This window comes from Balaenoptera acutorostrata, chromosome 11, assembly GCF_949987535.1.
Source record: "Balaenoptera acutorostrata chromosome 11, mBalAcu1.1, whole genome shotgun sequence".
Lineage (NCBI taxonomy): Eukaryota > Metazoa > Chordata > Mammalia > Artiodactyla > Balaenopteridae > Balaenoptera > Balaenoptera acutorostrata.
This window is the reverse complement of record NC_080074.1, coordinates 88,561,827-88,578,895: the sequence shown is the minus strand read 5'-3', so window position 1 is coordinate 88,578,895 and position 17,069 is coordinate 88,561,827. Positions and strand designations below refer to the sequence as shown.

The window sequence follows — 17,069 nt, the reverse complement described above, 5'->3', positions numbered from 1 at the left end:
TATGTAAGGAACTGGGAAAACTCTTGGTTAGGATAAGGGTCAAAACAAACTAGGTGTAAATGAGCAAATGGGATGGGTGGAAAAATATTAAGTTGTGATCCAAGAGGGAAATTTTATGGTTTCAAATTTTTAAAGAGAAGCAGTTTCAAGCCACAATGAGGTCCAAAATAAGGCTGAAAGTCACGTGGGGATAGAGGATTTGAGAATGAGAAAGTACAATGCCAGGCTGTTAGAAGGGAAATAACCTTGTTTAACTGGAGGAGATGGGCCAAGCAGTAATGAACAAGGCAGAAGAAAGTTTTGGAGGTAGAAAATTCTGAACTGTGGAATGGCATGGACTTTAAAGGAGGAGAGGCTCTCCAAATGAAAGGTAGGAGAAAAGTGGATTGAGAACTAAGAGTATGGAAGTCCCTTCCTAACTGGGTAGAGTTAGAAAGGATGATTTGTTGGCAGGAGAAAGTTAAGTTACAGTTAGTAAAAGAAGGCAGAAAGAGTTTACAATGAACTTTAAAGACACATGGCAAGTTCATTTACAATAGATCAAGGGTTCCAAAATCCCAGAGGAGTTAGTGGAGTCACAAACTGGAGTAAAGTAGGCCTAGAGTTAATACTTGCTATGTGCCAGTATTATATTCTCATTTAAGCCCTCAATAACCTTAACTGATAGGCAGTTATTATCTCCACTTCAGTGTGCAAACTGAGGCTCACAGGAGTAGAGTAACTTTCCCAAAGTTTCACATTAATTAAGTAGTAAAAATGGCGTATGAACCTCGGTGTGATGTACTCTAAAAAAGCCCATGCTCCTGGACCACTCCACTATTCTTCTTTTCCCTGTATCTGCATAAAGCTTTCCCCCTTTCAGATGACAATCTGTAACTTACAGCATCTAGAAAATCAAGTTGTTTTCATTTACCAAATGCTAGTTGATTCACTGTAGCCCACTACAGCATGACAGCCTAATGCTTTGGCATGTGATTTTATTTCTTGTCTGATTTCTGCCCACCACGCATCTCGAGTTTCTGGTTCATCTGAAAAATAAATTTTAAATCAGTTCACTACTCAATAGCAGATTGTCTATTTGAACAAGAAATGTTTAAAATAAGCACACTCTGGAAGGCAAAGAAGTACTATTCTACAACAGTTTTTAAAACTTCACATCTTTAAAATGCTACTTCTCAAAAAGCTTATTAACATTTTAATTTAATGCTACTTCTCAAAAAGTTTAACATTTTAAACTCAATTGCTAGAAGATAAACCACCTAGTTCTATTTGCTTTATTACTTTAAGGGACATCTATAGGGATGTATTTTATTAGATACAACTTGAAAGGTAGACCCAGAGTTTCCAGATTCCAATCTTAACCTAAAAGGACATCCTATGTCTCACCTCACTGAGTGGATACCTTATGAGTCATATCCATAAATTTAACTTAAATTCTGATTTCATTTCCTGGTACCTATTTTTTATAATGCGCTATATCCTGGGTTCTTTCCAAGGCAAAGATTTGTCAATGTTAAAAAGCAGAAAGCCATCTATCTGTAGCCATTCTTCTAAAGAGATGTGGGTCCTGAAGCAAAGTGGCAAGAAATAAAGGGACTGGCCAATGCAAAATAAGGAAAGCAAATACATTTAAAAGATTAATACAAAGAATCTGGTTAATGTATATAAGGAAAAATTTCGGATAGAACACTGTAACTCCATAAATGGCTCTGTCATTAAGAAAATGCTTTAGAATCACAGAATTGCATTTTATTACCATAGAGGAGTCCAAAATTGCTTGTAATGGAGCATTATAGATGGAGCATCTGTCACACATACTTCCTAATCACTTGCATTTAGCTACTGGTGAACAGCAGCTGCATATATAGTAACTTTTTAAGTGCAAAGATGTTAAAAACAGAAACGGTCTGTAATCAGCATATCCTAATTTGTTTCTTTTTGTGGCAATTCCGTTTGGGAACAATTTGGAATAGAAAAAACAACTCTAAATAATATGCTGAGTTCTTACTGTAAATTTTCCACATAAAAGGCACTATTAAGACTGAAAATCAAACAATCCAAAAGCCTTCTTTCTTGAATTTCAGTACTTATGCAGTTTTCAAATACATTTTTCAAAATAAGTAGAATAAGTAGAATCATACTCACTAGTGAAATACTGAAGACAGCAAAGTAAAGAAAGGTTAAAAGGCTTGGTATAGCTCACATTCCTATGATCTCCTCCGCAGGGAGGAGATCAGCAAAGGGGAGAAATGAGGAGATAAAAGCCAGAACTACAAATGATGCCAGCCAGTTCTTGATTTAAAGTTTTGGATCCAATACAGAGTTACCCTAAAACTTTCTTTCAGAAGAAAAGAAAGAAATGCAAACTCCAGGAAACTCAGGAAAAGATCAGAGTACGAGATAAAATAAAGAAGGAAAAGAAACAGAAAATACTACAATATGGTGTTAGCAATCAATATTATGAATTAAGAAATGTGTGAGACAATTAGGTGGCCCTATTTTGCACATACACTACTATGTTAAAGAACTTCTTCATATTCCTAAATGACATGGAGACGTCAACAGCACAAATATACTTTCAAATCCATTCTTTTTAGGACATACATGTTTCCAGACCAATTTGGATATCTATTTAACATCATCCTTTCCTAATAGAGAAATTTTATATCGTAAGACGAACTATTATTCAAGTAGTTGCTCAATCTATCAAAGTACTTATGATTCTTTGAAAATAGATATCACAAATAAGAGAAATATATCTCAGTTTAGAAAATAATTATTTTCCTGAAAAACTATGTAAAATAAAAAGTCTAACTTTTCTAAAATTTAACAGTAGAACGTGCTATTTACTTTTTAAATCATTCTGGAAGTTTACAATATTACTTGCTAAACCAAATAATCGTATACTACGTTTTTAGATTTCTCACATTAGGTTTGCCTACATCTTGCTGCAAGTAATACATGGTAGCTTTTCTGTTTTAAAAATGAATTTTACAGGAAGTAATCCACAATATTGTTGTTTAAATTAATGAAAAATGGAGGAAGTTACTTATTTTAAGTTCAAGATCTATTTATTTAGAAAGGCCAGCATGCCTAAATGGAAAAATATGTACTAATAATTACTATGAGATACATGTAACCACATAGAATACAAAGTTTATTTACATCGAACTTACCTTCGTATAATACATAAAATAATCAGATAATTAAACCAAACACTATGAAAGAATAAGTGGCTGATTTAAAAAAAACAAAACAAAAAAACAAACAAGAAAAAATGCTGAATGCAGCGCAAGTAGAGCATTCATTCTCTTCTGACAAGTTCACAAGCAGCCTTTATTTTGACACATGAGCCACACAATTACACATGGGGATGCCACTGTTGTACTTAATAAAGTATTTACAAGCTTAATAAAAGCTAAAGAGTTACATAACAGGGGGGCTAAGGAAGCAAATGGCATATGTCCACACTCCAAAGAATTTCTTAAATTTGGTTTTTGGCTAAAGCAAAAGCTCAAAGAACGAAGGGTTTTTGCAAAGCAGATTCAGCAGACAAGAGCCAGAAACAGTGGATGTTTTGGCGCATGCTTGGATCAGGTGACAGTACAGACTGAAAACTATGGCAGCTCACTGAAATGGTTACAGAAAGTAATGGCCCTAGATTCTAGGTGAAAGCAAGGCAAGCATACAGTAGGGAGCACTTAATCACAACTAGTAATTGGATTAACAATAATTACCTACAACTGTAAGCAAGAAGTCAAAGGAACTTTTTGGCTATTAAATTTAGGGGTTAATTAAGATAAAATTAGGATAAATCAATTTATTTAATATTACAGAAAAATTAAATTTATCTTCAAAGCCTATTTTATACTTAATGCCAGAGATGAGCCAGAGAAAATTCAAGTAGTAATCATAACTCAGCCTAACTTATTACCACTGAAAATTCAGAAATATCATAGCATTTAATCCCTATTAATGGAATTTTTAAAGCTTAGAAATAGCTAATTACATTTCTTACAGGAAACACACTAGTGAATTTGAAGTGTTTTATTCACCCTACAAAAGTAAAAACTAAGGATCTACCATACTTATATAAAAGGCAAAACAAAGAATCTGGCTTAAAAATTTACTGGCAACTATACATGCCATATATGAAACGATACAATCTGGTCACTTGAAGGATATACAGCTGAGATGCGAGGGTTGCAAATAAACATTTCAGAGATGTCAAGAAAAAAATATTTTCACTTTAAATACCATGCTCCTCCCAATAATCTATAGAATTATTTATAATTATAAAAAGATGATCACTTTAGGAGATATTAAAAGTTATTTATTTATTCAAACTATATTTCATACTATTTTATGTTTTTCTTCTAAGGGTCAAAACTCTTCATTGCTAATATCACAAATCTTTTACTATATCCTTTTAATTGTAGGCATGAACTGAGCTCTAGATCAATACCTCACTGATGCCTTTTTTAGGGGTAATGTCTTCACGCCTGGGTTGACACCACAGTCAATTCATTTTACTACTGTTACTTGTCTAGAGCATGGCCATAGCTTGATATCTTGCCATCGTTTTAGCATTTTATCTTGTTTTTGAAGTACAGGTGACACTGGTAAAGATTCCTAAAATGACAGTAATAGTTTACATCTCAAAAAGTAAAGAAGTGAACAACTCAACATAACATGCTTTTATAAAACTGAATCCCTTTGAGATTTTAGGCAATTACACACTTGCAACTAAGAAACGCTGACTACCTAAAGTGTTCAATTTAGTTCTATTTTTACATAGCTCTAGAAGAGAATAACTCTGTCCTTGGGAATCTTTTAATCTAGTTGAAAGAAAAACAGGAAATGGATAGTTACTCAATCTAATTTTTAAATAAGCAAGAGAAGATGAAGTGTTAGGTAGGATTTTCAGTACAATGATAGTGTATCTTGTTAATGGACAGCACAAAAAGCTACATTCTCAAATACCTGAAATGAATATTCCAACCCAAAACAACCTTTTGAAGAAGATATATTTCCCCTAATGAAATAGAAATTAGAGAGTGCAGGTTCAAAGGAGTATACAACCTTAAACTGGGTGGTGATTCAGTACAGACTAAAAAGAAGAGTCTCATTATAGAAGAAGTGATGTGCAAAGTCAGAGCAAACTTCAAGACACAGTAATTTAGAATGTTAGGATGGTGGCTGGGATACAATCCATGTTGCATCAAACTGGAGTCTTAACTATTTGTAAAAAAAAAAAAAGTCAAATACGTAATCTACTCCTTGATTGTGAAATTTCACTCTTTATATATAATGTAACTGGCGATCAGTTACATTATTTTATACAGAGAGAGAATGATATATTACATTTACATGTTACATTATAATAATGTAACGGAATATCCAGTTACACGTTACATATGCATATATATGAAAAGAGTGAAATTTCACACTTAAGGAGATTACCCATCTGATTTTTTTTAACAGATAGTAAAGAATGAAAAGTAATGAATATCGTTACATTATGTATAGAGAGAAAATTATGTATTACAGTTATATGTCACATTATAAAGAAAAGCTCACATATCACGCATGCTATATTTATGTCTTCTTGAACTCTATATCTATTTCCTGAAAACCTTATTAAAATACTGAAAACCCAAAGCTGCTTAACTACTTTAGGCCTAGTTCACACAGCTGCTCATGAGTGTCTCTCAGACGTAGAAAAATAATAATTGCTGAGATCATCAGCAGAATTCAAGTTCCAAGAAAGCCTATCTTCATTTAACTAACACACGCGCACACACACACACACACACACACACACACACAGAGCAAAATAATATAAGAAAAAGCCTAGACCAGGTATGTAAAAAGGATGAGGATTTACACTGGATGAACACTGGTGTTCCCACTCCCCAGCACTGTGCTCAAGACATGGTGGGCACTCCACAAACAACCACTGAAGAAATATCTGCATGATCAGACTGATATGTATATTCTATAAATATTTCCTTATATATCAGCTGACTCATATTTTGTTAAAATTATATATTTTTAAAGCAGTATCTATACTTTTCTTAGGTTTTAACTATTAATTTTTGTCCCCAAAATAAAGTGAAATTTCTAAACAACTACAGTTCTAAAAACTAACAAAAAAGAGTAATATTTTCTAAATTCAGACCACTAATCTAGAGCTTGTATTATCACTAGTCAAAGTTCATTTACTATAAGACTGAGAAAATCTTCAGTCTAATATGTCTTAAAATCTACAATCTGTCTAAAACTTTAAAAAAAAGAAAACTTTTTAGAATATTCTCAGAAACAAAAGGAAAGTTACTTAGTTTCAAACACATTGTTTTACTAACTCAGGACTTAAAAACACTCTTAAAAATATTGTCTACGTTTATAAGCTATTTCAAACTAGTACTTTTCAAACCACATTATATAACTACTTTATATTTCCTCTTGTCACTTCCTGAAAAAATTATCTAAGCTGACATGCATCCTACACAAGAAAGAAAAACAAATTTTCCTCAACTCACTGAGACTATTACTAATTAAGAAACATGTATGTGTGAGCTATTCAGAAATACTTTTAGTGGTAAACTCAGAAGAAAAAAAAAGATCATAGCCATCTGAGAAACAATAAGCTAGGGCTATGAAAATTTACTCTTAAAAGTTTACAACTGAACTTTCAAATAGACTTGAGTTTCCACATGCCCCCTGGGATGTCAGACTTGTAGACATGTGGAATAACCATCATCTATCTTTCTCTCTCAGCTGAAAGTTGCCAAGAGCCTGTTTCACTCACCACATCCTACTAATCATGAAATCCTGTGGATTTTACATTATAAATAGTTCGTGAATTTATGGTTACAAGCGTAAGTCCTGAACCCAAAGTAGTCAGGTTGAAACTGTGGCTCAGTCACTTTCTATTTTACTTTGGGGAAACTTCTACGTTTCATATTGCTGATCTACAAAATAGTAATAATGCCTATGTCAGGGTTGTGTTTTGAGGATTAAATGACTTACTACCATAAAGCACTTAGAAGAGTATGTAGTACACAGTAAGTGCGCTATAAACCTTTAGCTCTCCCATTACCACCAAATCCTAGGTCACTTATCTGGCCAGTACCACTGCATCTACTAACTGGGCTCCCTGTCTCTAGTCTTGCTGCTTTTAAATCCATTCTCCAACCTCTAGTCAGTGATTTAATGCAAATGTGGCCATGGGCTACCCTGTCTTATTCCTATGCACCTCCTGTTCCTGGCGTGTCACATACAGATCTGCAAATGTTACATCCTCCTTCCTAGCAGCAAGATTCATCTTGTCTTTCTCAAAGTCTGTTACCAGGCCAAAAAAATAAGAAACAAGGTAAGAAAAGGTAATAATTTTTAAATAAATTCTCAGATACTGAGTTCCCTTCTTCCTGCTCTATAAAAATATTTTCTATCACTTGTAGTTAACACAAACTAAGACAACAAAGCAGGAGAAAAGGGGGCAGGAAAAAAAAAAAAGGTAAACTAACCAAGACATTCTGTATTAATGGCAAAAAACTTAAAATAAGTATGAAGTAGCTATGTAATAAACATCATCGAATGAGTAATGGCTAGGATACTGTTTTGCAAATGCTTGAAGTTTCAGAACTACATTCAAAGAATGTATTAACATGGCTCCAAATACACTGTCTGAAATATAAATCTGCGTGAATCTCCCATATACCATCCAACACTGAGCTCAAGAATTACCACCTCTATAAGCTTCCCTGCCACATAGAGTTAATCCTGCCTTCCTCTTTAACTCTGTATCTTGTGTCACTCCATAACACACAGTAAGCCATTTACATATTCTTCTATCCTCCCAGAATATGAGCTTTCTGAAAATAGGAGGACTGGCACCTTTGCACACCTATTATCTAGTGAACTGCATGGCACAAAATAAGTTCTAATAAATGTGTGCATGATATATCGTATTTCATGGAATACTATTGTATGATATAAAATGTTTTCCTATATCTTTCCACATTTTAATGTTTTTGAAATAGGAATGTCTAATAATTAGTAAGTATGTTTGACTACCATGTGTTCCCTTCTTTTTTCTCTTGGAAGGCATCTAACACCTGGTATTCAGAGAGTCCAGAAAATACAATATTGATGAACAGTTTCTAGCATTAATAGAAACTGTATCAACAACTACTTTTCTTACTGATGTGGTCAATTCTTGATTTTCTATGGTAATACAGGACAGGAGTGGCTAAATATTCCCTAATGATGGAGAAAAATATATAAATGATTTGAATATATTTACCAAATAAATCACTTTTTTTCAGAATTATCAAGTTATTTTTCTGAAACTAGTATCCGAAAAAACCTGGTTTCTGAATATGTGCCAACTATTATCAAAATATTCTAACACCTCAATTAGAATCAAAAGATTCTAACACCTCAATCCAAAGCATACAACTATGAGCACATTAAACTAAAAGCGTCATCTTTTAATATGCTATAACATATCCACCTTTTCTTTCATATATTTACTACTGGACTTTATTTTAAATGATGGCAAGATATACTGCTTCCTCAACCATGTTTTTCCTTGCCAAATTCTGTAATTCTGCTTACATGGGACAAAGTCTTTATTATGTCTACAAGATTTAACTTTTGCCTTTTCCACTTTTCCAAAACTGTTCTATCATTTAATACACCTCTCATTCTAAACATCTTTGCCCTCACAAGGTTTCAGGCTCCTTAAACTATTAATGATTGATGCCCTCAATGTCCTGTTCTTATGTAATTAGCCTTTTTCTCTGCCCACTACCCTGATCTGCCTATGTTTTAAAAATATATTCTTATTTTTATTAAATGAATCCAGCAGGGTATTTTTAATTTCTCACTAAAAATCAACTATAAAGCATGACATTACAAATGATTAATTCTAATCAATGTGATAACATGCTGGCAAAAACTTGGATAGGAAATAGAGGTAATTTCCCCAAAGGTTTACCAATTGATGTCGGTCTAAATCTGCAAAGGTTGGACTTGATCAGACTGTGTACTAGACTGACTTTGGGTAAATCTACATGATGAACATGAGTTACTTCATAGTCAAACATGCACTACTTACATCAGAACTTACATCCTGGACCCCTAAGAACAAAAAAAAGTTTACAATATTGAAAAGATTATGGGATATTATCTCAAATGCTAAGCCTCCTGGTGTTTCTGTTTTTATTTTTCTGTAAATAGATGTACTTTCTGACACAATTAACTGAAAAAGTTCTACAGGAAAATACCAGTTTCTGATACTAAATCAAAATGGCTCTATTATTTAATTTAAATCTAAAATAGAAATAACATAAAAATGTAGATATTTATATTAAGAGAACATGCTTTTATCAAAAAGAAAAATTGGCTTTGACTCTAAACCACATCATCAGCTGTAAAGCTATCTTAGTTTAGTTTCTTTAAAAGCTACAAACTATATTCATATGTAAAATTACTTAAAAAGAAAAAATGTATTCTCATGTCGAAGGGGAAGGAGGAAAGCTTATGAAAGCTGTTAATCCCCCCAAAATCTGCTCTTACTTACCAAATTTTGGAACACTCTAGAATTATAAATAAAAATGCTAAGTTATATTTTTATAATATTTATAGAACACTAAATATATTATAATCAAATCTCAATTGAAGTTTAAATATACTTTACGATTATTAAGCTAGTCACTGAATACTTATATATTTAGCAATTAATATTTCCTTAATCACAAAGCTAATGCCAGTGTCATTTACCTGATATGAAAAAACTGTCCAAAATGTAATAAATATAATTTAAAATTATCATTCTGAAAGTTAATCACCTAACAGAAGTCATTCATAATTTATGGTATTTCTATGGTTTTGATTAATTCATTTTAGTTAACACATATTTATGTTTGCCATTTCCATGGAGATTACAAAAGTTATCACATATGTATTGCAAAATGTATCTGTATAACTGAATTGACATTAAGCCTATTTAATCTAGAACATTTCTAAAAACTTCACTGAGCTGCCATAATTTTTGTCAGCATATGTAGTACTGAATGACCATTAAAATACCTGAATTGAAACTATTCCAGTCTAGCAGTTTGTAAGATCTTGTGTTACCCATAATTCCGACAAAGGCTGAGTTCAAAACAGCAAATTAGTAGATCAGTTTTAGGTGCAGAATAGTAGGAAAAAACCAAAAAACACTACAAATAAGAACACAATTGACAACACCACTTGACAGGAACTAGAAAGACACAGACAGCAGAGTTAATAAGAAGTAGAAATAGATAGAGAAGAAGGAACATGCTATCATAATCTAACATTAACTAAAGTCTGATTAAAGATAATTACCTTTTCAAAACCACCCCATTCTTTCCCTTATTGTATGACCCTGTTTGCTTAATATTTAAAAAGAGGCAGTTCTAAAAGAAATAACTCCAAAATAACAACCCATAGAGTTAGTAGGTGGTTGTGATTTTAAAATAAGACTTTTCCTTTTACACTCAGTGTGAAAAGAAAATTTCCCATATTCACTAGTCAAAAAATAGCTGCAAGATTCATCTGAGAGTCCAATACAGCACTTTTAACATTAGCACATGCACCTCACCCATCATAATTTTCTCTCGGCAGAGTAACTCAGTGTCATAAAATTAATACATCATCATTATGGTAGATGCTAACTGAGTTTTGTTTTGTTTTAACATTCAGCTCTTTTTAAAATTAAAATTTTTTCATAAATAATTATTTAAGGGGCCTGGAGATTAAGAAAATGTTAAGCAAATGTTCCTTTGTAATGCATACTACACATACAAAAAAAACAATCCAAAGAATGTGATAACTATATCAAAATAATATAATAACTCGACCATTAGACTATGTAATTGATTTGTGTTTAACTGAAAATAAAACAAAGCTGAAATACAACTTATATAACATTAAAATATTTATATATATACGCCCACAATCTTCTGGGAAATAAAACATTAGTAACTGAGAATTTCTCCATGTGAATTGAAAAAATATTCTGAGAGAGAAGGAAAGGAAGAGAATGGATGAGCTGTAGTTACAGTACACAAAACATATTCTGTAATAAGGAAGATGTGTGCTTTCTTCCCTGGGTCTGGATTCTTACATTTCTTACACAGCTAGAATAAACTGGCAAGTATGGAAAACCCCCAAAAGCAGTTGTTGTTGTTTTTAAGTAATGCCATGTAAAATACGGCTCTCTACTTAAACTTAGTTAAGTAACCTTCATTTGTTCTCCCAGACTCTACAGCTTGCTCAGAGTACATGGAAGCAACGATGACATCAAAATGTTTTCAATAAACAGAAGACATCACCAACAACTGAATATATTCCTGACTTTTTGGAGCTATTAGATCCATGGGTGGGTGCCATCTATCAAAATATTTGAGTCAAGGGTCCACAGAAACACAGGTAACTGGCCTTGGGTCACCCAGTTAATGTCACGTATTAACTCAGTATTTCCCTGCACTTTCCAAATAATTCAAGTTCCTAAACACATAGATATGAAACTTGGCATAGTCCTCAAGGTCTCAATCCAGTAAACTGGCCTCAGTCTAAACGTGCCTTTTAATTATTGCAGAATATGCAAATACTACATGAAGATAAGATCTTAGATTGACCCAAAAAGTAAGGAACAGGGAAAAAAAAAAATAAACCAGAGAAGAAAAAGAGAAGACTGGTGCTTAAAAGATGTATTTGCTCAGCTTTAGAGTTAAATAATCCTAGCTAGTCTTGCTTTTCTGAAATCCTGTTCAGGGTCTAGAAAAATTCCATTCTGCTTAACTCAAATGACATCAAACCATGGGACACAGATTAAATTTCTTAAAAATCTAAAAGAATGGTAATGCTCTGTATCCTCAAAATTACTATTTGTGTTTTGCATACAATAATTTCAAAGCATTTTTCTCTTTTATATAGCTGTCGGTACAAGCCCCAGGAAGAGGTTACTGGAAGTGACAATTTAAAATTTTCAAAAACATATCTGTGTATGTGCCAAGTAAGAATATTAATATAACTTCAGGTTTAAGGTATGTCATCAAAATAATAAGTGATTTGAGCAAGTTATTGGGCATCTAGTCAATGAGAGATGCGAGAACAGATTACATAGGAAAGTTCCTACCATACTTATCATGCTTATTTTAGGTTTAGAAAAATCATCAAAGCATTTTTAATCCAAGGGCTTGAAATTACTAGGACTTCCATGCCTCTTCTCTTTTATAATCAAGACCCCATGTTTTAAAGAAGTGAGCTATTATTTTTTCTTGTTCACTTATATGGAACAAATAGCTGCATAAAAGAAACCAAGGACCCAAAGAGAATAGTTGCCTTTTTTAAACTCTTAGGTACTCTACACAATGTTTACAATTACATTTTAAAAGAATACTTCTTTTATGAATAAGGAAATTACTCAAAATCCATAAAGAGTTATTGCTAGTGAAAAGAATTAACATCTTAAGCTAATGGCCACAATGATCAAATTGTAAAATTTGTTATCTGCATGGGTCAAAGAAAATAGCTGACTCAAAAGTGACTTAAGGATTCCCTCAAAGTGATACACCTTGGCCAAAGATGAATCAAGATTTGTTCTGTATACAAAAGTAACTAAAATATATACTTCTACTTAGTTTAATTATTTTTAATTAAGATTACTGCAAATATTTTAGAGCAACGTGCGTCAGTTCATACTTTGTCATTTTTCTTTCTGGATAGATTTGGCTTAAAAATTATAAAAATAATTTTAAAAAAATTATAAAAATCAATGTTAATAATCACAATGTAAGTAAATGAAACATCGAAAACAAACTTCTAAAGAACATACCAGGATTGTGGATACGATCCAAAAGCTTCACAGAGCGTGCACTAACAACTCCCCCGACATGCACGAGGAATCCAGGAGGAAACGCCGTCAAGGTAAAAAATGGAAATTCCTAGTAGAAAGAACGGGGGAAGAAAACAACTGACCATGTGTGAAGTACAAAAAATGTGCTTGTTAAAAAGCTTGTCATAAGGAAATGAATTCTAGCCCTTACAAAAGGCTACCAATTATGCATTACAGATGCTTTGTAATTAAAAGTTTTCTTGGATGTTAGAGTTCCGAATCCATTTTCCCACATATGTTATACAAAGTCCGAACACGCTTTTTATGAATTCTAAATGAGAAAAAAAACGTTCTCAGAGTTCCAAATTAAGATATTTGAACACTGGACTTCCATGGCGGTCCAGTGGTTAGGACTCCTCACTCTCACTGCTGAGGGCCAGGGTTCAATCCCTCGTCAGGGAACTAAGATCCCACAAGCCGCATGGCGTGGCCCAAAAAAAACAAAAAGGATATTTGAACACACTCTTCCTTCCTCTCAATCTCCTATTCTGATGCAAGGTGGCAATGAGACGGGGGCGGGGAGGGGGGGGAACCTGCCTGCCCCGCTACCCCACATCTACTTCTCAGTGGGCGTAGACTCTCCCTCAACACACATACCCTATCCCGGGCCACTGGTAAAGACTCTGAAGGTCTGGGGCAGGAGATGGAAAAGAATGGGGGACTCAGGGAGGAGGAGACAGAGATGAGCAGAGCAGGTTAAGAGCTACATAGAAAGGTGAAGAGAAGAGCCAATGTCAAGTTCAGGTGGGCAGAGAATCACTGTGTGAGATTATTTACTCTATCAACATGGGGGCAGCAGGAAAAAAATGTAAAAACATAAATGCATATTAAGAAAGGGGAGAGGTATGCAGATGACAGCAAGGGGGGCAATAAAATTCTACAAGTTCTTTTAGGCTTTATTCTCCCCTTCTCTCTCAAGGATATCAAACTTGTCAATTTAGAGACAAAGAGAAGCATGCAAGAGAGAAATGGTAAAGCAGAGAAAGGAAATTCATTGAAACAACACCCAGAAAGAAAGGGGAGTTCCTGTGGTTGCCCAAATACAGAAGCCTCTCACGTTGCACAAATTGGATGCAAGTAAGGGAAACTTAATATCCAACCTGTCTAGCTGCAAGATTAATGCAGCTCACTTAACCAGAAGTCACTTACCAGTAGCCTCAGCTATTCAGAACGTAACTGAGAACTGGATAATAAGCAAATCAGGGCTCTCAACAGTCAAAACAACTGTTACAGTTCCAAGTACTAAACTTCAGGTACTTCATTCATAAGAGATCCCCACAGACCATATTCATACGATGATATACGGTAATTATAAATGTATAATGTTAGGAACATATTCTAAAATCTATTGGTATCTTTTTTTCTGGACCCACAGCAGATTAAATGCAGCAAATAAAAGCTGGGAGGTAAAGAGATACAGAATACTACTAGAAGCAGGCACATTAAACACAGCAAGATTACTGACTGGCTGCTTAAAGCGTGGAGAATACGAACTGGCCAAAGCATAATTCACACAGCATAGCAACTTGGAGCCATTTACCACAGAGGCAAACAGTCCTGCACACCTCAATAACCCATGAGATACAGTATTAAAAAATGTGTGTGTGCATGTGTGTGTATACATATACACACATACGTATTTAGAAATAAATTCACTAGAATTTAAAAGTAATCTTGAACAAGGGCAAGAAAAACCTAGGCTATATAAAAAAGGAGTAAAAAAACAGTCAATGGAAGTGGACAGGTTTGGCCCAGCTGATAGGAAGAGGAAAAGGAAGAGAAGGGAGACGACGGGAGGAGAATTTTACTTAAAAGTATTATAAAATGGTTAGTCAAGATAGCTCCTTATTTCCATCTAAATTTTTTAAAATATAAGTTTTAAATGAGAAATGTACAGGTAAGCTTATGTTACTGGAAACTTTAGTATTTTACCTAATAAGTTAGATCTTTAAGATTTTTCAATTTTAAGAATACGGAGGTTTTTAAATTTCCTCAAACTACTGTGGCCAAGTATAAAAAAGCACTTTACACCTAATCTTGATACTTAACATTTTAAATATTCTGGGTAAGAGACACTGAAAATGAAAATTTTGTAAGCTAAATGGAAAACAGTACTTCCACCGAAAATTGAGAAATAAGTTAGGTAAATTCCATGCTGGAAACCATCTGCATATAAGATTTCAGATAAGTATGAAAAAAATGAACCTAAATGATTTCTCTATTCAGGATTCTTTGACTCTCCTCCCCAGATTTCAGAAGATGGGATAAAGGGACAGGACGGAAAGCATCACTCTAGAGCCGGTCACAGCAGAAAATGTAGGGGAATGGCTGCCCAAAGAGGCGGAGACCCACCCTACCAACTTAAACTCTGTCCTAACTGTCCCCAGTTCATCCAGCACACTCCCTCAGTTTAACACACAAAATTTAACCTACAATTAAAATGGCATCGTTAATCAACCTAAACTAGCATCTTCAGACAATTCTCTCATAAGAGCTACTGCCAGTATCTCAGCTGACTGTTAAATACCTATCCTCCCACTACCATCACCAGTGACTACTATGGAGCACTTAGAGCGTGCCAGTCCTATGCACAGCAGCTTAAAACTATGCTTCACAATCTTTCCCACACCCTGAGACGGAGGTACTATCATCTCCGTGTTTCAGGTCAAAAACTGAGATGAAGAGGGCCTAGGTTCTCTCTGAACCACAGATTTTATCACCTGGCTTCTTGCCATTTCTGGTTAAAACACTGAGTTAAAGAATTGATTTTAATCTCTAGTCTGTTACTATACCTGATGAATCTATAGGTTCTCTTTCACTGAAAAGGACAGCTTCCTTAAGATCAGCCCAAGCACACCCTGCTTTCAATGTCCAGATGGGAATGCCAGGTACTACAGAAGACATTTTCTCTGGAAAGCCCTTATATTAAAAATATCCTGGACTTCCCTGGTAGCGCAGTGGTTAAGAATCCGCCTGCCAATGCAAGGGACACGAGTTCGAGTCCTGGTCCGGGAAGATCCCACATGCCACAGAGCAACTAAGCCCCTGTGCCACAACTACTGAGCCTGTGCTCTAGAGCCCGCGAGCCACAACTACTGAGCTTGCGTGCCACAACTACTGAAGCCCGCGTGCCTAGAGCCCATGCTCCGCAACAAGAGAAGCCATCGCAATGATAAGCCCACGCACCGCAACCAAGAGTTGCCCCAGCTCACTGCAACTAGAGAAAGCCCGTGTGCAGCAACGAAGACCCAACACAGCCATAAATAAATAAATAAATAAATAAATATATTAAAAAAAAAAAAATCTTGCCCTGTGGAGCCTAGATAAGACTTCATATGTTGATACTTTGACACAAGCCAAGTACATGCAGCATAAATCATTTAATAGCATGTGCTCAAAGACAGGCTAGTTGAAAATTCTGAGAACAAAAAATGGATTTTTTTTTTAAGATTTAAATAGGATTTTTCTTAGAAGATATTTAAGCAATTTGTTTTGAAATCAGAGATTCTTTTTATTATCTCAAGACACCAGAGTAAACTTTCTAGATATAAAACTCCATGCCAGGTTCCTACTATGATTTATTATATAATTTTATCCCCACTTCTAAAAAGATAATTTGTCAAAAGACTTTGCTTTATATCTAAGTTTCCCAAAGTTAAAGAAAGTTTCTTTCTTTAAATGGAAGACTCCATGGTAAAATATATTTGGGAAATACTAGGTTAAACTAAGTCAATTAGGTTTCTTTATTGAAGAAAAATATACATCCCGGAATCAAAAAGTAACTTCATTTTTCTTACAAGTGAAAAAAAAATCATACTGAAAAAATAAATCTATTTGCTTTACAGCAAATAGTTCATAGGCAGAACCTAAATCTAAGTAAAAGTTTTATCTCTATTTCTCATCTCCCAATAATCTGATACCTATTACCAAGATCTTGTCAACTTATTTTTTAATGCTTTTGTGAGAGAAAAAAAATAATAACGCTTTTATTTTTGAGAACTGCTACTTGAATAACTCATAAAATAAAAGATGATGGACAAATAAAGCTTCTCTTTTCCATAAGAAAAAAAAAGTCATATAATTTATTAAAGGTAGCAAGGGGTAGAAATGAGTATTTTAAAATGAATATATAAAA

At 34.0% G+C, this 17,069-nt stretch overlaps 1 protein-coding gene across 13 annotated transcripts in view; it reads right to left on the bottom strand.

Moving 5' to 3' along the window:
• C2CD5 (C2 calcium dependent domain containing 5) overlaps positions 1-17,069 on the bottom strand; it is an 82,295-nt gene that overhangs the window by 35,318 nt on the left and 29,908 nt on the right. For 7 of the 13 annotated variants that reach the window (XM_057556178.1, XM_007194834.2, XM_057556180.1 and 4 more), the window contains 2 exons: positions 12,875-12,983; positions 914-1,028 (listed from right to left, as the gene is read on the bottom strand). In XM_057556178.1, the coding sequence (XP_057412161.1) occupies positions 914-1,028; positions 12,875-12,983 (224 nt within the window). Of the gene's footprint in view, positions 1-913; positions 1,029-10,098; positions 10,165-12,874; positions 12,984-17,069 lie in introns of all 13 variants that reach the window. The other 6 variants (XR_009009683.1, XM_057556175.1, XM_057556176.1 and 3 more) reach the window with 1 other exon arrangement.